General features: G+C 37.1%; 1 protein-coding gene across 7 annotated transcripts; it reads left to right on the top strand.

Moving 5' to 3' along the window:
• On the top strand, positions 1–22,019 carry LOC120076808. 7 transcript variants are annotated; one of them, XR_005481652.1, is made up of 18 exons: positions 261–516; positions 1,096–1,612; positions 1,845–2,088; positions 5,954–6,228; positions 7,970–8,143; positions 11,789–12,571; positions 12,655–12,749; positions 13,613–13,675; positions 13,787–13,875; positions 14,048–14,110; positions 14,759–15,406; positions 15,495–15,569; positions 15,700–15,770; positions 15,874–15,931; positions 18,166–18,358; positions 18,658–21,209; positions 21,489–21,579; positions 21,725–22,019. XR_005481652.1 is itself a non-coding variant. In XM_039030728.1 (16 exons), the coding sequence occupies exons 2-16, from the start codon at positions 1,194–1,196 to the stop codon at positions 19,356–19,358; spliced, it is 3,951 nt and encodes a 1,316-aa protein (XP_038886656.1). In that variant the 5' UTR covers positions 1–150; positions 1,096–1,193; the 3' UTR covers positions 19,359–22,019. The 7 variants fall into 7 exon arrangements, 3 of the variants coding, with proteins under 3 accessions (XP_038886656.1, XP_038886655.1, XP_038886657.1); XR_005481650.1 differs by having other exon boundaries at positions 18,658–20,786; positions 21,086–22,019; XR_005481651.1 differs by having other exon boundaries at positions 21,489–22,019.
• Positions 22,020–25,044: the final 3,025 nt, after the last annotated feature.

Raw genomic sequence — 25,044 nt, 5'->3', positions numbered from 1 at the left:
GTTCTGATAATCGAATTAGCATTCCGTCTATCGATCAATCGGCGGGCGGCGGACGGGGACGGTGGCAGGAGAAAGAGCGGCAACGAAGTTGGATGAAAGAGACGACGATGGAGATTTGAGGAGAAGGTTTCATGGAGTTTATGGTTTAAGGTGAGAGCGTTTGTTTTGATCTTTTTTTTCAAAAAGTATATATCTATCAAAAGCCTGGCGCTAAATTGAAGGGACCCACGAAGACCGAAGCCCGATTAAGGGCCCTGATTGTAGCGGCGGTGTACTATGCCGATTGCTGCCTTGTCCGAGTAAATTTCAGCGGGACCTTCCTAATCTTCTCTCTCTCCTCTCTCTCTCTCTCTCTTCTCCCTTCTCTATCGGAATCTCTACGGCGGCTGCTTTCCCCCTCATCGTATCCCTCTATCGTTCTCTTTTATTTTATTTTTCAAGGTGTTTGAACGGTGCTGTTTGCCATCGCGAATTATCTTTGTTACTGTTCGATGTGGGTTTGATCGGTCAATGCAGGTAAATGGTTGTCATCAGTTGTCATCTGGAGTTCTATGCTTTTGAATAATTCGATTTTCTCTCGGGGGAACTGCGAGTTCGATTTCTGGGAAGTCGGTGATGAACCCTAGAGGTTTTGCTTGAACTAGGGTTTAGAGCTTGCTTGGTTTGTTAGTTTTGTTTTTGGGAGGGTTTCTGATCTGATCGGTTCAATTCTTGCGACGAATTGTTGTTTTTGTTAATCTCCTGAGACTGGAATCTAGTTTGGGAAACTTCGATCGTTGTCGAGGGGGTAGTACAAAGGTACTGAAAATTGGCCAGGGTCGGTTTTTTTTTTGTTCTGATACTTTAACCACCTGAAAATTATGGTTTTTTAGAATTGAATTTCGTCTTGCTGCCCGCTTTGATTGTGAATGGAACATCATCCCGCTTTTCCCCTTTTCTTCTTCTTCTTCTTCTTCTTCTTCTTCTTTAGGTACATTACCCAAGTTTTCCATTGTCTGTATACAGTTGTCCATGTTCAGGGAAACGTAGTTAGCACTTCAAAGATGTTACTTAATTAACAGGGTTGGAAATAATTTGATGTCATGGTTACTGCAGATAGTTCGAGCTGTTTGCTGCTCCAGAGCTGGATTCTGGAGTCTACAAATAATAGGGAAGCCATTTTCTTTGGGTTTTTGCTCAGTTAGCTTAAAGTGATGGCAGGAAATGTGAGGTTTGAGTCCTCAAACTCAGCTATTCAAGATGAGTTAGCATTTGGGGGGAGCTATGGCAATGCACAGAGGGTGAGCCAGACTAGTAGCAGTTTGGACAGGTCTGGAAACTATCGTGATGGTGGAGAGAGCCGGATGTTTGGTTTGGGTTCTAGTTCATCCCGAGGTATTGTTTCATCCACCGGGGATTCACCCACACTATCTCAGTTTTTATTGTTGGATCCTATAAAGTTAGGAGAGCAAAAGTATCCTCGCTCAGAAGAGTTAAAAAAGGTTCTCGAGATGTCATTTGGGACGAATGTAGACGACAACTCATTTGGATCTGCTCGTTTAAAGCATCCTCTGGCTGTGGAGGAGCTAAAGCGGTTCAGAGCTTATGTCCTGGAATCATCTAATAAGGCTAGGTACTTTACGGTTTTGAATTTTCATATTCACTAGACACAGCATACTTATTTTCCCTCTTCTTTTTATTTGATGTTTTGATGCTGCAATCCTCGGGCATGAGGCCATTGATTGTCTCCAGTTGATTTGCAAACTCCATTATCTCCTCCTTCATAAAGCCTTTTCGTCCAAAAAAGTTTTCATCCAAACAATCTGGGATGAGGATACTGATTTTGATGACCATATATTTTTCAGGGTTAGAGCAAGAAGGATGGATGAATCCTTGCACAAATTGAACAAGTACTGTGATTCCCAGGTCCAAAAGAAGCAAATTCGGAACGAGAGCTTAATGAATGAAAGGCCTGGTGGGCCTAACATGTTGAAGAAGGGAAGTCAGGTTCATCGAAATTCTTCAGATGTTGTGAATCAGAGACTTGAAGACAGGGCAAAAAACAACGTTCTTAACAAGCGGGTTCGGACTTCAGTTGCTGAATTAAGGGTCTGTGAAAATTTTCTCAATCCTTTTACTTCTATTCTAGTTTTCTATATTAATGTGCCTTTGTTTAAAATGTTATCTTTTCATATAATGAAAATTGTGGTGTGCATATCTTTGCTTTGTTCTCATTTTGAAATATTTTCTTTATTTATTTTGGTTAGAAACCAAACTTTCATTTTTTCTTGGGATAGAAATTATGACTTTCATCGAAGAAAAAAAAAAAATGAAAGAATGCAAGAGCATACAAAAAGCCAAACCTACGAAAAGGGTAATCCCACTAAAGAAATGGACTCCAACTGTAGAAATAGTGCCTATTGAATAATTATAAAAAGTCTTTGAAATCAAAGCCTATAGAGAAATATGAAATCTAAAGAGACAAACATCACTAGAATCACTTTTCCCCTCTCTAAATACCCAATCTACTATTCTGCTCCTCCCAAATCACCCATAATAAAGCACATACCCTAGCAGGCCATGAAAAACAACCATTCTCCCACTAGGGTGGAGGGAAGATGAACTCCATGATCATATCACTGAAATCCTTGTGACGAGCATGTGAAAAATCAAATGACTGAAAGAAAAAATCACAAATGGATCTCGCGAACTTGCAACCCTAGAGAATATGGCCTATGGTTTCCTCCGCCTTCCAACAAAGAAGGCAACATAAAGGCCCAACTAAGGAGGGCAACTTCCTCACAAGCGATCTATCGAGAAACCGAGCTTTCATTGAGAAATACGAAAGAACAACAAGGGCATACAAACAAGCCAAACAAGAAATGGGAACTAAATGTAGAAGAAAACTCCAATCCAACGAAATCAAACCAACATCTAGGATTTTCCCTCGATTTTACTTATAATTAGTTTTTTGGTAGTCCTTTTTTTTGGGTACAAATCGTTAGGAAGAAAGTAGTATTACTGGATTATTGGTTAGTCATCACTTATTTAAAATCATTTGCTATTTCTTTTTGAGAAGAGGTTAGCTATGTTTTGTTTTTTTTTGTTTTTTTGTTTAATAATAGAATCAACAACAAATTGAAAGAATACAAGGGCATACAAGAAAACAAGCCCACAAAAACACCCTTCCTAAATAAAAGGTTTCCAACTAAGAACTAAGTATGATGTTACCAAGAGAACAATTGCAAAGATGCTTCAATACCGAAGCCCAATGCGAAACATGAAATCTCAATGAGGCCCAAACTTCACTAGGGTCTCTATTTAGGATTCTAAATGCTCTAATGTTCCTTTCCCCCCAAATATCCCACAACATAGCGCCCAACAAACCACGAATAGCGATCTTTCTCTCTAAAAGGCGGATGGAGGAAGAACTCCCTTAACATCACTCGAATATCCCTTTGGCCAACAATCTATACATCAAACTCCTACTGGAAATGACTCCACACATATCTCGCATATTAACAATCCTAAAAGAGATGATCCAGGTCTTCCTCTACTTTCCAACAAAGGATACAACGGAAAAGGGCTCATTAACGAGGTCATCTTCTCAGCAAGCCTATCTAAAGTATTCACCCGATCAAGCAAAACTTGCCAAGTAAAGAACTTAATTATTCTTCCAGACCACATCAAAGATAAACTCACTAATGGGGGGAGGGATCCACAAACAACCCAAAGAAGAAAGTCTTTCAAGAAAAGCCTTCACTCGTGTTAGGGCTCCAAATACGAATATCACTTCTCCCAACCCTAAAGTTGCCCTCATCTAACAAAGAAAGAAGGGAGACAACCTCCGTCATTACATGATGACGGAATCCAAAAGAAAAGGACAAGGAGTTTTTCAACCAAACTAGGAAATCAGAGATCGAACGATTTTTAAAAGAAGGCAAATGGAAAAATGAGGATATGCAGAACAAAGGGGACTATTCCCCACCCATCGATATTCCCAAAAATACGTGTCCTTACCATCCCTACAATACAAGGATCGAGTGAGAAAAAGAGGGAAGCTCAATTTGTGTGCCTTTAACCCCTTTTGCCACCTAATCAAAGGGATGGGTTCCATGTTTGCTTGCAATGATCCTATGCCACTAGCATTCGGGCTCAAGGGCAAAACACCAAAGCCATTTAGCCGACAAAGCTTTGTTTCAAATTCTTAAATTACCAATCTCCAACCCTCCCTGGTTAACATGGTGCCCAACAACCTCCTAGCTAACCAAATGAGAACCCTTTCCTTCATCCTCCCCTTTCCAAAGAAAATCTCTCATATACTTCTCCAGGTTCTTGCTGACTGAACTTGGAGCCCAAAACAAGGATAAGTAATAAATGGGAATGCTGCTAAGCACTGATCTGATCAAAGTTAGTCTTTTAGCTTTGAAGAAAAAAACCTCTCTTCGATGAAGCTAACCTTTTATGAATCTTATTAGAAATAGGGTCCCAAAAAGACGTAGCCCTCAGGCTACCACCCAGCAGGAGGCCGAAGTAGGATGAAGGGAAGGAGCCAACCTCGCAACCAATCACATCCATCCATCTCCTCAGCTTATCTTGATTGCAATCAATACCCAAGATCTGGCACTTGCTCCTATTAATTTTCGGCCCTGACATTGCCTGAAAAAACCCCACCATGTGGTTAAGGATCAAGAATGAATCTGTTAGTGACCAAAGCAGAGATTTAATGGAGAGCAAAGACTAATTGAATAATGGTCTGATTTCTGGTTTTTGGTAATTTGGGAAAAGTGAAGCAATGGCCTTGTTAGAGAGATGTTGCAATTTCAGGTGTTTTTGGAGTACAGTTCACTTTGTGGCCCTATATGGTCTTTAGATACAAAGGACAATTTTAATTTGATAAGAATAGTATTAAGAAAATACGCTATCTAATTAAGTCCTTGAAACAAACTATTAATTGGGACTTCCTAGAGGTCTTCTATCATAACGTTTCCTTTTTTTTTTTTTTGGGGGGGGTATCTTGTTATTGTTATTTAGTTATTTCTGTAATTTGGAGATGGGAGCACTTGAAGACATGTAGAGCAACTTTGGAGTGTGTTTGGAGTATTACATGTTACGTGGCTTCTTTATGACCTTCCATTAGGAAGAATTCTTTAAGGGCCAATGGTCAAGGTAGATAATTGGAGGGCTTAGAAGGAATGGATTCGAACCACGATTGTCACCGACTTAAAATTTACTATTCTTAAAGTTTTCCTGGCAGCCATATGTTGTAGGGTTGAATGGTGGCTCCATGAAAAAAGTTGAGCCCATGCACATTCTGGCTTGGTCCCTCGTGAATGTAAAGGGGAAAAAAAAGAAGAGGAACTCCTATAACATCCCCATTCTCCTTTGTCTCTGAAAACCAATGATTAACCAGATATTCTTTTACAGTTTTTGAGTGGGGTTGGACATCTAGTGACGTGATATGTGTCATTACTTTTTGATAGAAATGAAGTGTTTGAATATAACCACCTCAATTTAGGTACTGCTTTAATTCAATTTAGGTATTACTTTATATAAGTGAAAATGAAGTTTCTTATCAAAGGGAAAAAGAATTGAAAGGTTAAACATGTGGTGTTGGGAAACATGAATCAGTAGAACTTCTGAGAAGTCACAAAATAGTATGATTAATATTAGACATTACTTTCATGCTGCAAAGTTCTGAGAGGTGTCCTTTCAGTGAGTGTCAAGCGATGGATCTTCATGCGAAATCTAATGGTAAATCCTTGTTAACTGCATTCTCAAAGTTTTCAGAGGACTCCTTTCCTATAATTGAAATTTCTTATTGCTGTTCAGAATTTTCTTGAGCCCCATTCTTCAGCTTCTACACGTTTACTGTCATGTAGATGTACCTATTTTTCTTTCAATTCATTTTAGTTGGATATTTCTTAGACTTAGACTGCGTGTGTTATTTTATATTGTTTTAACTTTTTAATAGGCCGAAGGTCGGATTAACAATGTTACAAGGCAGCCTCCTCCCTTGGGGAGAGAGAGAGATTTGCTGAGGGATGGAGGTGAAGCTTCTGATCTAGTTGAAGAAAAAATTCGCAAACTTCCTACTGGAGAATCGTGGGACAGAAGAATGAAAAGGAAACGGTCTGTGGGTACAGTTTTAAACAGACCCTTGGATGGTGAAGGAGAGCTTAAACGTGTCATGCTTCATAAGCTGAATAATGAGCCAGGACTGCAATCATCTGAGTCCCAAAGTGTCAGGTGATTTACTTCATTGTTACCATGTATTTCTTTACTTGTTATTAATTGGACGGATCTTGTACAATCCAAAGATGAGAAATCTAGCTAGGATAATGTTAGTAATGTTCTATAACTTGCAAGGTTGTATCATGTATGCTAACCTTGTTTTTTCTTTGTTCTGTTTTTTTTTTTTTTAAAAAAATCTCTCCTCTCTCTCTCTCCTTTTCCCAATAACAGTCAATTTATCTTCAAATTGGCCTTTTGAGATTGTTTGAAGATGAGTCTAAAATTTATTTTTTTTAAAAAAATAAATCTCAACCTTTTATGAATCTCCCACGTAGAATGATGTTATCACTTGTCAGTAACGTTCTATAAGTTATAACTAGCAAGGATGTATGCTGATCTTGAATTTTTTATATATTTTTTTCCAAACAACAACTAAGTCATCATTGGAATTGACCTTTTGAGATTGTTTGGGAGATGAGTTTAGAATTGATTTTTGTTTGAAGGTAAGTCTCAGCCTTTTATGAACCTCTCAATATCAACTTCATTAAGAAAATGTTGCCATGTGTCTAAATATTAACTTGTTATATTGCTGAATCTTGTTCAATCGACTGCTGTCATGTCATCTTTCAGTTGGTTCTCAATTTAAGTCGTCTCTTTATTTAAAAAATATTGTCCACTTCAATTTTGGGAAACTCGTGCTTTTGTGACTAATTTATACTTTTGAGCACAATTGAAGCTGTTTTATTTTGGAAAATAACGAGCCTGTGTACCATGACTTTAATTGCATATGGTCTCAAACTTTAAAAACCTTTCCGTAGTATCTCTATAAAACAATTGTTTACTGCAGATGGTATTGATGTGGCTTGTGTTCCCGTCTTTCTAAACAATGAGATGATTTGGAGTGGATCTCCCTTTACTCTTCTTTTCCTAACCTTGGATGACCCAATTCTTTGTGTGAGACTAGTCCATTTCTTTTATCGGAAGTACCAAGAAAAATGTTGTAGCACTCAGATCTTTAGTTACAGAAATTTAAAGGGAAACATCGAACCTAGCCAGTTCAAACCTTCTTCAAGAACTGTCTATCCTTCTATAAACTCTCCTATTTCTCTAAGTGAAAGGTTTCCTAAGACTGCAAAAAGTAATCAACCTGTCAAGGACCTCCTGTCTTTAGAATTAGAGTTAGCCACACATTCTTGATTATAGACTGATATGACCTGCAACAAGCGATTTACCCAGCAAAAACTCTGCAAAATCATCCAAATTGTACCTGGAAACTGACATCACGTGTTTGTTTCCTCCTCTTGTAGTGTCTTAACTGATTTTTTTTTGTAAATATTTTCGTAATATCCTTTTGTAACTCTTGAGCAGATTTGAGTTAGTAGCCCTTTTTCTGGTGTTGGTATTAATTAAATTGTTTCTGACCCCTCTTCCCTCACCAGCAAAAGGGAACATTTTGAAGTAGAGTAGTTAGTTATGTGGCATGCACTTATGCACTTGTTGATGTAGGTTTGAAGAATTTTAATTTAAGTCATATTATGTGCATTTTCAATTCTATCTTTATGAAAGAACATGTTACTTATTTCATGGACAGTTCCTTCTATGTATTGCAATCTTTACTTTTTCTTTTCTTTACCTGAAATATTCAATTTATTGGAAACTGGACAGGATACTTATTGGACATGAGTTATTTCATTATCATTATCTGTATATTCATGCTATAAGATGGATAAACGTTGAAATATGATGACTATTGCAGATCAGGTTCTTCTAGCGGTATTAGTGGCATAAACAAGTGCGATGGAAGTTCTTTGCCTACCAGTTCAAGCGTGCGTATTATTCCCAAGGCTGAGCCTGAAAAAAAGCCCACAATTAATAGGGATTCTACTGGTGGACAAGGAAAGGACCGACTACTAGTTAAAGGAAATAACAAGTATGTCGTTTATTTTAGTCTACTATGATTGGTGCTATTTTCTATGATAAGGAACGGTATTATATAGAAACAAATACTGTCTTCATGTTCTTTCATTTACACCTTGTGGGCCAATCTTCTGCAACATTGGTCATGTGCTCCCCATCTTCATTTCAGAGGCACCTTCCAATTGTTGCTTGGTGACAATTTCAAACAAAAAGGGAAGGCGTTGTGGACATATGGAAGCTTTCTTGGGGAAGTTGGACTGGAAATAAAGTGTTAGGAACCCTCCTAACAAGAACAGTACTCAAGAATATAGAATAAATTCAAGGGCAACTCAATTATAGAAATATAGGAAAATGTATTGAAATATGCTATAAACTCACAAACAAAATAACAAGATAAACCCTAGCCTTTCGAGAGGCTAGTCTCTCCCAAATTCCCCAAAGGAAATTCCCACCAAATTCTTCACACCTTCTTACCACTCTCACTCCTTCTATTTATAGCCATATTCATTAACTTCCTATCTAATTACTCTTATACCCCTTATTAATACCAATACTAATATTCTCCTAATAGTCCTACTATTTCTATACTAGGGGCCTTAAAATACTCCGCCCTTCGAAGACACCTTGTCCTCAAGGTGTGCTTACAAAACACAATCACAAAATTGGACAACCTTTTCTTCTTTTTTTTTTTTTTTTTTTTTTTATTAAAAAAAAAACCCATAACTCCATTAGTCTGCTCTTCAATCTTGAAAGAGGAATTCTTCTCTTCAGCTTTGGAAAGCTATTGGATCCAATTAGTTCCCTTAACTTCAGCCCATAGCCCAGAATCATCCTTCTTTAGCCCATAGAGCAGCCCAAGAAAAGGAGCTCCCTTCTTCCTTAGCTTTTGACTTGTGCTGAGCCCCACATTTAGAAGAAAATTGTTCCACTTCAGCAGCATAAAAAATCTGCCCTAGATTACTTCTAGAGCAAAGCAAGAATTGGGCTTCTTTACCAATTCCCAGCCCATAATCCCAACCAAAATTAATGCTGCCTTTTCTCCAACTGCTGGCCCATCGCCTGACCAAAAAAAAAAAAAAAAAGGCTCCATAAAACGAAATGGACCCAAAAGCCCTTGCTGGCTTGCAGAAAATATTGGGCTTCTCCCACCAGCACATTAACCCACACCTTTTCTTCAGCCTTGGAAGGATAATGGGCTTCTCCTTGTACTTCAGCCCATGAACCAGACTCATGGATAATGCTGCAACTTCTTTTAACACCTGATCTCACCACCTGACACTTCACGTGGGCAGGGATTAATTTTCCCACCACCTCAAGAAAACTGGAGCAGTCCCAAGCCTTCATCTCCCTCCATCGCCAACAACCTTCCTCTGCACATTTCAGCAACTTCACCCTCTTCTTTTTCTTCATCCTCGACAACCTCCACCCTTGCTGCTGTATAATACCACCCCCAACTTTTTTCATCTTCAACGCCGTTCTTCCTTCTTCTGGAATCTACCATCCGATGACAATGCTCCAATTGTTTGGCCATTCTTCTCCACCGCACGGAAACTCGACTCCCACTTCTGTAATTCGACGGAAGTTATTTGCTAATGCTTGTCCCACCATCTTCCTCTGCATTTCTTTTTTAACACAAAACTTAGTATTTATCCCAAGAAAGATGATTGGCATTGAGCAACACCCATTACATAGTGCCACTAGGGTTAAGTTAATCCCATGGGTGTTGTAATTCCATGTCGGGTCGGGTCTTGGATCCAATAACAACCTGGCCGAAAACCCATCTTTTAAATCTCTGACATTTCCTTCTTTTGTAGGAGAATGGGCCTCACCAAGCTGTTTAATATTGGCCCATTACCAGAGAACCTAACAAGGCCCAACCCAAATGTAACCACCTTGCTTCCAGAATTTTCTTTCCTCTCACTGCGCACGTATGAGGCAAATTTCCTTCCCCCAATTTATCTTTCATAAAAATGGCGTGTGTTTCCTAGCCTAAGCTCCAACTCCGTTCGTAGCTTCATCTTCGTTTGTGCCTTCACTTGCCACCAGCGAGAGCCTCCAATTGATCTCCATTTTCCTTTAATTTCCTTCTCTGACCACCACAACTCAACCTCGTCTTCCATGTCCAGTACCTCTGATCTCATCGTCCTCCCACTGTCTTCGACTTGCACAATCGTTAACGAGTCCTTCTGTTGTCGCCGCTTCGTTCGTCGACCACTTTGCCATCTCAGCCAATCAACCGCCGGCATCTTCTTCCTCCGCTGCAGCCAATCGTCATCTGCTTCTCTGAACCATAACTGTTTCTTCACCTGAGTCTTCATCTCCGACCACGTTGTTGTCCCTCGTTTCTCCTTGCGCTTGTTTCCAGGTTTTTCTGTCGGTATTTTTCTCTTACTCTCATTCCTTCGCCTCTCTAACTTGTTGCCCTTCGATAAGTTCTCTCTTTGTTTTTTCCAATCCATTCTCATGAATATACTTCTATGTCTTCGTTCACTCTCTGATTTCTTCTTCACCGTCCTCGTTCAAACTCTCCTTCCTATCGAGCCCGTACTGACTCCATTGCCTTGCACCACAAACTTATTTGGAATTAGGCCATCAACCATTTTCGGACCACTATTGGTTTTGCTTGCCACTACCAACTCGAAAATCTCATCTCGATTTTGCTTTTCTCTCGAATTTTCGTGCAATATCTCCTTCGGTTCTTCTTCTTCCGCCATTTTGCACTCATTATTTGCCATCCATTTTTGTGCTTGCTCCCATGTCCATAGAGTTTCTCCTCTTTCTGCTGCCTCCCGTTTGCGATCTTTTGTCCATTTACTCAGCCACTCCCATGTCCATGATTCTTCTTCCCCCTTTGCCAAATAAAATAAAAACAGTACCCAAGAAAGAACGGCTTTGATACCAATTTGTTAGGAACCCTCCTAACAAGAAGAGTATTCAAGAATATATAATAAACTCAAGGGAAATTCAATTATAGAAATATAGGAAAATGTATTGAAATATGCTATAAACTCACAAACAAAATAACAAGATAAACCCTAGCCTGGCTAGTCTCTCCCAAATTCCCCAAAGGAAATTCTCACCACATTCTTCACACCTTCCAACCACTCCCACTCCTTCTATATATAGCAATATTCACTATCTAACTTCCTATCTAATTACTCTTTACCCCTTACTAATACCAATACTAATATTCTCCTAATAGTCCTACTATTTCTATACCAGGGGCATTACATAAAGATTAAAATTTCATACAATTTTTTTCCTGTGCGTGCTTGGTGCTTATTGTAGGACTTCCTTTTGTTGCTCTCTCCCTAAGGGTCTTGGTCCAAGGAGTTGGGGAGTGTGGAGTTGTAATTCTACTCCTTGTTTGGCCAAGGAGTTACTGGGCCCTACGACTAAAAAACATCAATTTTATGTTTTATTAACTCTATATACAACTTCCTGAACTTCACAACTCTACTTCTTGCCCCAAATGCCCCCTTAGTTTCCACGATAAATTAGAAAGGTGCTGTTTCTGAAAATAACTTCACAAGTGATTTGTGCTTTGCTGCAATTGAAGTTTGGACTTCTGATTTTTTACTTGCATATTTTGAGTAGTTAATGTTATAGTTAGCAAGATTTCATATGTTATTTCTGATTGATGTTAAATTATCATCAGATTAAATGTTCGTGAAGATAATCATGGAGCTGGTCCTTATTCACTGGCAAAAGGAAAGGGTTCAAGGGCACCCAGGTCTGGCTCTAGTAATGCTGGAAGTTCATCTCCTAATCTTTCACGTATGTCTGGAGCTCTTGATGGCTGGGAACAACTTCCAAGTTCTAATAAATTTCAATCAGTAAATGGGGCTAACAATCGCAAGCGTCCCATGCCCAGTGGATCTTCTTCTCCTCCCATGGCTCAATGGGTTGGCCAGAGGCCACAGAAAATGTCCCGTACTAGAAGATCTAATCTATTATCACCTGTTTCAAATCATGATGATGTGCAGGGGTCTGAAGGTTCTCCTTCAGATTTAGGTGGTAGAATGGCTTCACCTGTGACAGGTGGTTCATTTCTTGCAAGGAACTTGTCTATTGGTAGTCAACAAGCTAGGGTGAAACAGGAAGTCGTGTCATCTCCTGCCAGGTTATCTGAGAGTGAAGAATCTGGTGCTGGTGAAAATCATGACAGTCAGTTGAAAGAGAGGGGATCGGTGAATGGGGAACCAGAAGAAAGAATGTTGGTTTCTGCTGCTCAGAACAATATTCCTAACATATTTCATTCGGTCAAGAACAAAGTACTTGACAAAGAAGAAATTGGGGACTGTGCTAGAAGACAGGGAAGGAGCGGTAGAGGTTCATCATTTTCAAGGGTTTCTGTTTCACAAGCGAGGGAGAAACTGGAGACTCCAACTTTGACTAGACCACTTAAAAGTGCAAGGCTTGGTTCCGAGAAAAATGGAAGGTGATAGATTTGCCAATATTTCTTTTCTCTTTCATTATTTCTTTTCGATAATCTTTATCTTATTGATATATAATACCATTCAGCAAGTCAGGTCGTCCCCCACTGAAAAAGTTATCTGATCGTAAGGCCTTCACCCGAGTTTCACAAACATCAGCTGGTGGTTCCCCTGATTGTACAGGTATGTTATCTTTGATTCACATGGTGTTTAATAGTGCGTTTCTCCTAGAAACAGGGTACTAACTCTGTATGGTAGTTTTAATGGTAAAATTCTTTAGTGTCTAACATGAAGTGTCCTACTTCAAATTACCTGTTTTCAGTTAGAAGCTTTTTACATGACACAACATTCTTTTTGCAAGAAATGTAGGAGTATACTTATGAGTGGGGAGAAAGCATAATTGTGGTGGGTAGGACTTGAAGTTCTACTTAATAGCTGTATGAAAATATTCTTCCAGTGCAGCAATTTTATAAATGCTACAAAATAGTAGGTTTGGGTATATGTAGGCTTTAGGTATTGAGCGGACATTTGGTTCCTATGAAAAAAAAATGTCTTCAGTTGAGATGATAGTTCTTATAATGATATTGTTCTACTTCTCCTAGAAAGGAAGATTTTAGTTTTACCCACACTTGCAATGTAATGATGTGAAACATGAGCGTGAAGCTATATGAATATTCTTCCAGTGCTTTATTTTGTTGAAAGCTACGATATGTTTTTGTTTAGAGTTTAGATATATGCCATAAGTATTGACTAGACTTTCGTTTTCTCTGAGAAGAAAATTTATCTAGTTGGAATAATAATTTCAATAATGTTATCATTCTTCTTTCTTTTCTTAAGAGGAAGATAAAGTTTAACCTGTGTGTGATATGCTGACATGAAACATGATAATGAGCTTTAGAAGTGGGAATTGAAAATTATTGTAAGAAGGTTATTATTTATTGTTCAGTTTCTGCATGTCCATTGAGATGGCGAATGGATGTATATCTGAATTGGATTCACTTCCTAAATGTTACACGTGCATTATTATTCTTATGCATGGTTTATAGGTGAATCAGATGATGACCGTGAAGAGCTCTTAGAAGCTGCAAATTATGCTTGTAATCCGAGCTGTATGTGTCCCTCTTCAAATTTTGAATCTCTTCATGGGAAAGAATGTCTAGTGTGTGTATTGTATGTATCAATGTCTAGTGTGTTATTCTTTTTTATTTTTCCTATTGCAGATGTTTGCTGTTCTAGTGCGTTCTGGTGGAAAATGGAATCTTTATTTGCTTCCCTCAGCCAAGAAGATGAATCCTTTTTGAAGCAGCAGGTAAGAACTATTATATTCTGTTTTACGGCTAACATCAGTAGATCGCAATTTCACTAAAAGATACTCTTAAATTATAAGAACTATAATATTCTATTAGTGAACATCAGTAGTTCTCAATATCACTAAAAGACATTCTTAAACTATTATTGAACTTAATCTGCAAAATCTGCAGATATCCCTCGACAAGAATGATGAAAGCTTCTCTGAAGTATTGGACCATGAGAACACAATTTCGGTATGTGTCTGGATTTTCGTAGCATATATAAATTATTCAGAATTGAAGGTTTTTAGTTGGCAGAAAATTTAGGTGAAGATATTGGGTTTATAAAGAAGTTAATAGAGAATCATTAAGATAATAAAGAAGTTAATAGAGAATCATTAAGATAATTTTGAACTTTGGGTAATGTACTGGGAGTTGCAAATATCTTTACTTCTTTGGTGCATTCACAAATCTTGATTGATTACCTAATGATGTTGTAGGTGCTAGCTGCTAGGGCTGGTAAATTTCTTGAGATAGTAGGGATGATAATTAGGGAAGTAAATGCATCATATAGTGTGAACCCTACCGTTTCAACGTTAAACTTTGGAAAGCTATTATTTGTTCCATCAATTTTTTTAATGGAAGCTTGGTTTTTGAATTAGAAAAAATCATGGACATTAAATATGCAGTGTTCCATTTTTCAAACTCTCTGAGGTGCTTGTTTAACTAAATATAGCCTGTCGAAGTAGTTCTTTTCATCTTTCCTACAGTCATTGTGTGTATTCCTTTACTTGTTTTGGGGAAATATTCTAAAATGAAGGAGCACACATAAAAAGAAAAAAGAAAAAAAGAAAAAAATCTGTCTATATAATTATTTTCTTTTCCTCACGTGTATTTTCTCAGGGTGCTGTTGGGGCAGAGGAAGATTTATCACCTCAAGCACTTGGTTCGGGAAGAAAAAGCCAATTGTCAATTAATCAAAGCGAACCACAAAGTATGCCTAGAAATGTTGATCAAGTTGATGAAGCTGAAGACTTTGTTACTTTAAGTGGAAAATTAGAATCAGAAAAGAGGAAAGTCATTACTCCACTTTACCAAAGAGTATTATCAGCTTTGATAGTTGAAGATGAAATGGAGGAGTTCCAAGAAAGTAGAGGGACAAATATGTTCTCACAATATGGGGGAGATGACTTTTCTGGTGTTCTGCATCCCTCTGTTGATGTTGAGCCTGGAAATTCCGTTGGAATGGCCTTAGAATCGGAGTTGGATCTAAGAACTCAGCAAATTGCTGGTTGTAGATTTTCTTGCAATGGGAGATCAAGGCGTGACAGTCAGTTGTTTAATGCTGATGTGCATCAAGAAGATCATGGATATCAACCATTAAACAACGGATACTTCCCCGAACTTCACGAAAATGGTCTTGATGGACCACTAGGCATGCATTTGAAGGAGTCTAATGTCTCTGTCTTTAATTGCCAGTATGAACAGATGTCTGTAGAGGATAGACTCATGCTGGAGCTCCAGAGTATTGGATTGTGTCCAGAGACAGTGGTATGTATTTCGGGATTTAGTTTGTGCCATGTATACTTGTCTGGGTAGTTGCCTTATTCTTTCTACTCTTCAATGGCATCTTTCTTAGCCTGACCTAGCAGACGGGGAAGAGGAAACTATGAATCAAGAAATTCTTGAATTAGAGAAGAAACTTAACCAACAGGTTGCAATGTTCTCTTCATAATGCCTTTTATGTTTTTGAATTTAGGTGTCCTTAAGATCTTGTTGTGCAATCTTCTTTGGCATTTCTAAGCTTTATATTTGGTGCTAATGTATTAACTTATGCTTCATAGGTTGTTAGAACAAAAATTCATGGAAACAAAATAATCAAAGCAATTGAGGAAGGCAGAAAAACAGAAGAACGGTGTGTTTTCAGTTACTTGGATCTCTGCTTCTATCTTTAACCCACATATAGCAACATGATTATTGATTGTGAGAATTTTCTTTTTCTTATTATAACCTTGTAGGTTCCGTGAACAGTTTGCAATGGACCGGCTTGTTCAGTTGGCTTGTTTAAAGCAGTTGGTATGTGAAGATATAGAATATTTATGCTTAGTTATTTCTGTTATCCCTTTCATTGGCTTATATTCATGCAAATGTTTTCGCACAGTCCTTTTCCAGTTTTTCCCTCTTAGTCAAGGTTGATAGAAAATGGTCTCCTGGTATTGTATGTTTTTCTTCTTGGAAATAAGGCCCTTTATAATTTTCAAGGCATATTTTCTTTTGGGGGAAAACTGAGTTCCTGGAGTAGGGAAGTAAAAAATTTTATTTTCTTTGCGATGCTTCCAATTAGCCGATTATATTGCTAACTGTAATATAACAGTTGTTAACAGTTCTAGCTAAACTGATAGCAAAGAAGTGTTATCCAACTACTATTACCAACCAACTTGTACAGGGAATGCTTATAATTCGAATTACAGTCTATGTCACATCTGCATAGGCATCAAGGTTCACCCTTCCAGTTGACCAAGTGTCACTCCCAAACAATATTCTCTTTTCAAACAATTGGAGAGCTTTCTGTAATCTTTGTTGGTCTCGGCCATTTTTATATTTCATTATTTAGATGTAATGCTTGCCGTATACATTTGCGAATCCATTTGTCAAGAGAGCTGTTGAAAGAAACCAGGACAGCAAAGAGCTAAGATGACTTTATCGAGAAAGACTACTTTTGTCTTTTAGGCCAAGAGGTTATAGAGAAATAAAAAGTAATCTGGAAGGCCCAAGTCATCTGGAAGGGAGTAAGAGCTTGAGTCTCACCTCACAGAAGATCTTTCCAGAAACTGTGGATGAGGGGGAACCAACAAGAAAATGTAGTTCTCTTTACTAGATACCAAACTCAAAAGGAAAAATACAATAAGAACGATACAAAAGTTAAACGGAAGAAATATATGCATTCCAGTTCAAACAAATGTCCTGAATGGAATAATTAGCAAAAACTTTGGATTGTAAATGGTAGACTAAGGCCCTTTAAAAATGAGTGTAGAGAACAGTTTCCAGCCCAACGTCATTGAGAGTATAGACAAATTTAGTCCAACATTATTCTTCAAAGCACATCCTTTTCTAAATGAAGCTTTTAGAGGCATTTGGATAAGAGAGATTCTTTGCTTCAGATTGCTAATTCCTTGGCCTCCCTATCAAGGGAAAATTGAACTTTGGTGCAATGAATAGCACCCACCTTTAAACTCGCAGAGGGCGATATTTTGAGCCCTGCCTTCTAATTATTTAAAGGTTTAGCTTCAGTCAGACCGTTTCAGTTCAAGTCATTTGGTTCGGTCTTCATTCCAGTTTAGTTGGACCCGTTCAGTGAAGTTTAGACAAACCAATTTCAATTTAAATTCGGTTTAATCAGCCAAGTTTGGTTGAGTTAATTCAGTTCAGTTCGTTATGGTCTGGTTCAGTTTAGTCCTGGACTCATTTGGTTCATTTGATTTGGTTTGTTTGATTGCTTTAGTTCACTTTGCGTTTGTGGATTTATGTTCCATTTTCAAATCAATTGTTTGAGGGTTTTTTTTTAGATCTCTCAACGAGATTTTTTTCTAGTCCAAAAGTTCTTGTTTGTTCTTTGTAGGTTTTGTGATAGATCTCTATATGAGGATTTATGTTTCTAGCCCAGAAGGTTCTTGGTTTCACTCTTCGTGGGTTTCTGTTTTAGCCTAGAAGTTCTACGTGTTTTGGTTCTTCGTGGATTTCTAATTCTATCCCAAATCTGCTGATTTGATTCGGAAGTTATCTTTGCAAACTCAAGTTCGCCAATCTACCACCTTTAGGGTTTATTCCTAATTATTTTATTTTCCATTATTATTTCTTTTTTGGTATTTTGCATTTATGTATTTTCCTTTATTAGTTTATTGATGTCTATTTATTCACCTAGTAGAAGGTTGATTACATACTTTGAATTATCCTGATTTATTCAATAATATACAAATTAACAATACATATTTAGAAACACCACTTTCATAGTGGGGTAACGGAACAATGTTCCTGATTGGGATGGGATGGGATGGGATACACCTTTCATGAGACTTCCAATCATGAGATGTTAGTTTATCATCGTGTATACTTGGCATGGATTTATTTCTGCAAATTAGTCTGCCTTGAAGATGAATATGGAATGTGATGTTTTGAAACAGAACAGATTTTTTTTTTCCTTTTATTTGATTGAGTACTCTCTTGGAAGTATTAAACTGGTGTTGCAGTCTATTGTAAATTTTAAATAGCTCAAATTCATTTATTAACTCACTATTTTACCAATATGATAGGCCACTCGAGGCAGTAGTGCTGCGAAATTGGGGATCCCCAAGGTGTCAAAACAAGTGGCTTCAGCTTTCATGAAAAGAACTCTTGCTAGGTGTCGAAGATTTGAAGATACACAAAAAAGTTGCTTCAGTGAACCTGCACTTCGGGACATTTTAACACGACCTTCTAACCGAATTGATACAGATGTTATGAATGGTAATGGTTCAATTGTTTCCAATTAGTTAACTCATAAAACAGAAGCTTTAATCCCTTACGTTTTCCTTTTTTTTTTTAGTGTCTTGTGGAACTTAAATATTTTATTTATTCCTCAAAAAAAGAAACGGAAAAGACAATAACCAAATGGGTTATATATGGTGGTTGAGCAACAATAGGGTCCATGAATTTGTCCAAATGGTTTTTCTTTGCTTCATGCAGACCTCTGCTATAACGTCAAAGAAGTTAATCAATGTTTTCATCTCGTAAGCTTGGTTCTTAACTATGGCCTACCACTGCAGGTTCCTGTTCTGGTGAAGCTTATCACAATGGTGTGCAGAATCATAAAAGTGGAAGGGGATTGCTTCATTCTTCTGATCAGGATTTCACCCGAACTGGGCCTATAGTGAATAGAGGGAAGAAGAAAGAGGTGTTACTGGATGATGTAGGAAGTGCTTGCATGAGAGTTGTATCAACCGTGGGTAACAATTCATTAGGTGGAGCTAAGGGGAAAAGAAGCGAGAGAGAAAGGGATAAAGATATGTCAGCTAGATTATGTGTTACCAAAGCTGGGCGTTCATCTGCTGGGGACTTTAGGGCTGAGCGTAAAGCAAAAACAAAGCCCAAGCAGAAGACAGCTCAGCTATCTCCTGCAGGAAATAGACCTCTAGGCAAGTTAACGGATGGAACTTATTCTGATAACCCTGCAAGTAGGATTTCCAATGAAATTGCCAATGGCAGCACAAAAAAGGAATTTTCCGTGGTATTGCCCCTTAATAATGCTACTGAGGACTCATCGAAGGAAATTAGTGAATGTACAGATTTCACAAACCTTCAGTTACATGATTTAGATTCAATAGAGTTAGGTGTGGGTAATGAACTTGGTGGCCCTCAAGATCTCGATTCTTGGTTGAACATTGATGAGGATGGATTACAAGATCATGATGCAGTGGGCCTTGACATACCCATGGACGACCTCTCTGAGTTGAATATGCTTTTATAGTGATTGTACAGTGTACCTTTTTTTCCCCATTCATTGGGGTCTTAGAATTCTATACTTTAGTTGGGTGGGGAGCTCTCATGTATAAGTTAAGCCTCTGACAGATTGGCATTTGCTATCACTGTCATTCAATTCTTTCACTTTGGGTTGGGGGTGGGGGGAGGATGAGTTCATAATTGTTCATGTAACCAGATAACTTATTTCATATGCAAACAAAAGAATTTTCTCGGAAGACTTGTCAATGATGTTCTTTTCTGTTCATTTTTTTTTACAACTCATGGACATTTGTTCGGAACCTAATCTTTGGTTCCTCCTGCATGCCAATGCAGAATGTGGCCAGTGATGGTATTTCAATACTTACACTGTTACTAATGATATAGTTGCTAGTTATTGCTCTTACTTTGTTGGATTGTGAGCTCTGCAGCACGTTTGATTCTTATATCCTCCATTCTAGGAATTCAGCAACGTCACAGGGCTTCTGCAGAGTTCAATGCAATTAATAGTACACTTTTTCTGAAAATATGGAAGCTTGGAGGTCACTTATATTTTGATTATCTATTACCAATTCTAGAACTAAATTCCCTGGATGAAAACATAATTTTAATTTCTTTTGGTTTAGTCAGGGTGGGTTCCTCTCCCTTCTTGTTGCCACTGAAGTCAGGGAGCTGTTGGCAGTCAGAGAACAATTTTTATTGCAACACTGTTCTAAAGTTGATTTTCTTCCTGTTATTTGAGTTAAATTGTGGGAACTTCAGGATTTCCATTTTTGTTGCCTGTTGCAATTGGTAGGAGAAGATTCTTGCTGTCTACCCGCCACTGCCTGTCATAGTGCACCCTTCATACAAGTGGTAAGATGTATATTGTTTCGTTATTGCAATGTCTTATGTAGAAAATTGATGTATGGTATGGTTCTTTGTACACTTAATTCATAATTGATATCATTTATTACTTTTGTCCTGTTTTTCTGCTAATTTCTTTATTGTTTCCGGGATAAGCATTATCTCTTGCACGGAGTGATGGTAAAGCTTAAAATATCATCTCAGTCATAGTTGGATGCACTGTTCACGATTATATGACCCTACTCACTGTAATGATTCTCTGTCCGATTAAACAGCTGTTCACAAGGCTTAATTAGTTATTTTTCATTTCTTCATTTGTTTCTCTTTCATTTTTTGTTCTCTCGCTTTCTCCCTCTCTTAATAAAATGATCATTGGATTGGTAGCTCCACCGTGGATCTTGTACATTTTACTCTTTTTGCTTAGCCTTGCCAGTTTTATGTTTCATATGCGTCCATTTCCTCCTTTTCTTTGGCCTTTTATCTGTTTTACAAGTACTTCAAGGAGCAGGCTTCAGGCTTAGGTCGTGGATAGAAGCGCCTGTGGATTGCATCTGTTGGACAGGAGACTTTTTGGAAGACTTTTTTTTTACAGGTCCGGTTTTTAATCATTTTGTGGAGTAGAGTAATTGGCCTGAGGAGCATGATCCCTGTGGGCTTTTCACTTTTTCGGTACTTTATTTTGGTTTCTACTATTAACTATAAGCTTAAGGATAAAACATAAATGACCATCTTAAAGATTGATGGTTCGATTCTCCACCTCTGAAGTTGTTAGAAGTAGAACTCAGAAAAAGAAAAAAAAAAATCTGGATTAGTAATTATTTTCTCAATGTTATGATTTTCTTCATCCTTGATTGACTTGTATGGGTTTTCCTTTTTGTTTGTGCATTACAGCATGGGCCTGCAATAACTACATTCTCTATCAAGAACGAAACAGAATATTCTTTTACATGAATCTTTGTCTCTCTCTTTTTCAAGTTCATGATGTGCCTTCAAAATTGTGGTGCTGCATCTTGAGGTATATTTTTGGTGGAGAGTAAAGTTCATGTTGATGGGTTTTTCCTTTTATTAATCCATTCTAATAACTGCACCTGAACAATTGGCAACATGGGGTTAGATATGGACGGGAACCCTATTTTGTTGTTTTCCTTTATTTATTTACTTAGGTAATCAGTTTCCGAGTTCATGTGAGTTTGTTTATATTTCGGTTTCTGCTTCCTTTCCTATTTGGTAAATTGAATGGTGAACAGGACGACCTTATTTCAATTATCATTTAGCCTTAAAATTCTTGTTACAGTTTCAGGATTTTTGAACTCCCCTGATGATGATTTATGCACTTTCCCGATCACTTTTGCTTGCGTATGCTTAATATGAACTTATATTTATAGGTAATGTTTTTTCTAACGAAGTATTTGAGGTGTCAATCTCATATTCTTAAGAGTATTTTGTTCTACCTTATGTTGGTTATCTCTAACATGTAAATGCTCTGCTACTCGAAACTCTGAATACATTCTCATTTCAAATCGACCATAGGTTAAAGGAAAGCTGCTATCTTTGAAGGACCAAGTCTCCTGACGAATACGTAAACGAACAGGTGCGGTTGGATCCAGATCCCGGAAACTGCTTTTGTGGGAGAAACAATTGCTGAAGCCAAAGGCCATAAATGAAGGTCCAGAATACAGTAAGCTTTCTGGTGCTACCAATAAGTTGAAAATGTCTTCTAAATTTGTAAAGATTAAAAAACAGCAGCAATTGCTTCAGTTATATGTAATAGGTGAGAAGGATAATGGAAGCAGCAGAAAATGAGACCTTATAATTTCTGTTTCTAGTTTTATCCTGTTCTGATTCATCTTGTTATTAACTTATGGAGATGTTCAAGCTCCCTACAATCTTGCCAGTTGATTTCTTCTTCTTCTTTTTTTTTTTTTTTGACTTGTGTTCTATCTGTCTGGTTTTGGCCATTAGAAAGACCTTGTACTAAGTTTTGTACCATTTCTTACAATTTTTTTTAGAAGAAAAGGGAGCTATATCGAAGTTATGGTTGTTGCTAAATTGAACTCGACTACAAAATGAAATAGATCTCATATTTATTGAGTTATGTTTTAATGGATGATAATGTCTAGATGTTGAAGTATGGTCAATGAATAGTTACTTGAGTAATTCTAGTTAAATATATGAAATAAATTCAATTAAAATTTTGCAAAGTTTAGTAAATAAATGGCAATTCACATGTTGGCCCATCTGTTATTTTTGTTAAATGGTATATTTTGGTCTGAGTTTTTTTATGTTTGTTTCATTGTGATCTTTTAACTTACATAATATTATATTATTGTAGTCAGCGAGCTTTTTAAGAACTATTGTAGTTCTTGCAAAATAATCTATTTTTTTATTTGTTCGATCTTGTCTTTTAACCTATAGTATAAAACCACATTCATATTAACATGCTAGTACAAGTTATCTATCAAAATTTAAAATTAAAATAGATATTAAAAATTTTCAAAATGGAATAGGTGAAAAATCTAAAATTTAGATGCCAAATCAAATTTAAGTAGGGTTTTTAACACAATGTTTCCCTTCAGCATGAGTTTTCTGTTTAAATTTGATTTGGTATCTGAAAATATATATGCCAAATCAAATTTAAGTAGGGTTTTTAACACGATGTTTTCCATCGGTATGAATCTATATTTTGTTTGACAAAGAATAGAAAAAACTTAAAAACAGAAATCAAAGGAGGGAACCCCATGAATCCCTTCAATATTGGATGGTTAACCGTTTTGAACCATGTAAAACATTAGTTTCTAGAACTAATTAAATATTATAAAAAATTGAAAAATCACATATCAGGCAAATTCAATTGTGCAATATTTGTTCTCACCTATGAACAAGTCACTCAATTCTAATTTGGATAGTAGGTGGTACAACGGACGTACCTTGCAACCTCCATCCCATTTTAGAGAAAAAGATTTTAAAAAATGTAGGCTAGAAAACAATAAAGGATAATAATGACTTAATAGTATATGACTCTAAATATAAATGTAAGTAAAATTGTCACTGCTACCTTTGCATGTGAAAATAGTGAGGAGCCACAACAAAAAGTACAAGAAAAGTAAGTTAACTTACCTAATGAAATAGGTAATATAAAAGTGTAATCAAGATGAGTTGGTTTGAACATGCCTTCATGAGCAACACATCTTGAACAAGTATGATTATAACACTAGGCGTGATTTAGAAAACTAACACGAATAGGATAATTTTTTTTAGACGATATTAACCTTGATTTTTTTAAATACCAAAATTTTCCAACATTCAATCACTCATCTCTCTTAATTATACATTTTCCTCTCTCCTAGCCACCTCTCTTAATTCCACATTCACTCCCCCACTCATCCCTAGGTTAGTCTCTCTCAATTCCTAAAATCTCTACTTAATTAGGGGGTGTTTGATAAATGGGTATGAGTTGAGTTGAGTTGTATGAGTATTTATTACCCATGTTTGTTAAGCCCATAAAGAAAATCTATGGGTTATTAAAACCCTTTTTTACCCACTCAAAACTCTCATTTTTTATCCACTCAAAACTAGGACCTTTTATATTAATATGATTGTTTTCAAAACTTATTATATTAGAGAAATATTAGATCTTTTATATTAGAGAAATATTAGGCCTTTTATATTAGAGAAATATTGTTGTTTTGCTAGAAGTCGAGGGTTGAGGATTGGATTGATGTAGAGGTCGAACGTTGAGAACTCGATAAACAAAGAAAAACTTGGAAACAATGTATATTAGGGTTGTTGTAGGTTGAAGTTTCGACATACATAAATCGACAAACAAAAAAAACTTGGAAACAATATGTATAAAGGGTTGTACATAAGTCGAAACTTCAACCCTGTACAAGTGAAATCTCGCTAATTTTGTGATGAGAATCTCGCTCTAGAAGGAAATCTCGCTAGAAATGTGGGCTGAATCTCGCTTTGAAAAATCTCGCTAGAAATGTAGGCTGAATCTCGCTAATTTTGTGATGAGGATCTCGCTCTAGAAGGAAATCTCGCTAGAAATGTTGACTGTTGAAATGCAGAGCACACACATCGGTAGACTTGCATCGTGGCAAAAGGAGAAATATGAGCTAAGAGCGAGATCATTGAGAGTGAGATTGGCGAGATCATTGAGATCGAGACCAGCGAGATCATTGAGAGCAAGATTTTGAGTGAGAAAGTGGGAGAGAGCAAGACCAACGAGAAAGTTGAAAAGAGCGATAGTGGAGAGAGCAAGACCAGCGAGAAAGTGGGAGAGAGCGAGAGCAGCCTCATGAGCGAGATCCTCCTCATGAGCGAATCTCGCAAATTTTGTGATGAGGATCTCGCTCTAGAAGGAATTCTCGCTAAAAATGAGGATCTCGCTCATGAAGATCCTCATGAGCGAGATCCTAATTTTTTTTTAATGGAAATATGTTATTTCTATTTACTTGACTTTACTATTTGTATTTACTTGACTTTACTACCAACGTGGCTGCTGCTTACTTTCAACTAACACTCAAATTAATTTCACTCTTTAATAAATGCACCAAACTCTCTCCAACAACCATTTCTTTCTCCCTCTTCTATTTATAGATGACTTCCCACCCATACGTTTTATATTTCCACTGTCTTTCTCCACTATATTTTCACTGTCTTTTTCCACGTTTCATATTTCTACTATCTTTCTCCACTAAAAAAGGTATGCTTTTGTTGGTTACTCTTTAGTTAAATTTATTTTTTTTGTTGGTTACTTCTTAGTTTAATTTATTTTATTTTATTTCTAATCTGACTATCATTATTTTGTGTTTTTTGTGGGGTCCAAACTAATTGCACAAATCATT

The sequence above is a fragment of the Benincasa hispida genome, chromosome 4 (assembly GCF_009727055.1).
Source record: "Benincasa hispida cultivar B227 chromosome 4, ASM972705v1, whole genome shotgun sequence".
Classification (NCBI taxonomy): domain Eukaryota; kingdom Viridiplantae; phylum Streptophyta; class Magnoliopsida; order Cucurbitales; family Cucurbitaceae; genus Benincasa; species Benincasa hispida.
The sequence above is the reverse complement of the archived record's forward strand: the minus strand, read 5'-3'. Positions and strand labels throughout refer to the sequence as shown.

What these genes read in the sequence shown, in the direction of transcription:
- LOC120076808 (XM_039030728.1), top strand. Translation starts at nt 1,194, where the DNA reads ATGGCAGGAAATGTGAGGTTTGAGTCCTCAAACTCAGCTATTCAAGAT. An exon ending in GAATCATCTAATAAGGCTAG is followed by an intron (nt 1,613 to 1,844) that starts GTACTTTACGGT and finishes TATATTTTTCAG; the next exon opens with GGTTAGAGCAAGAAGGATGG. An exon ending in CTAGTTAAAGGAAATAACAA is followed by an intron (nt 8,144 to 11,788) that starts GTATGTCGTTTA and finishes AATTATCATCAG; the next exon opens with ATTAAATGTTCGTGAAGATA.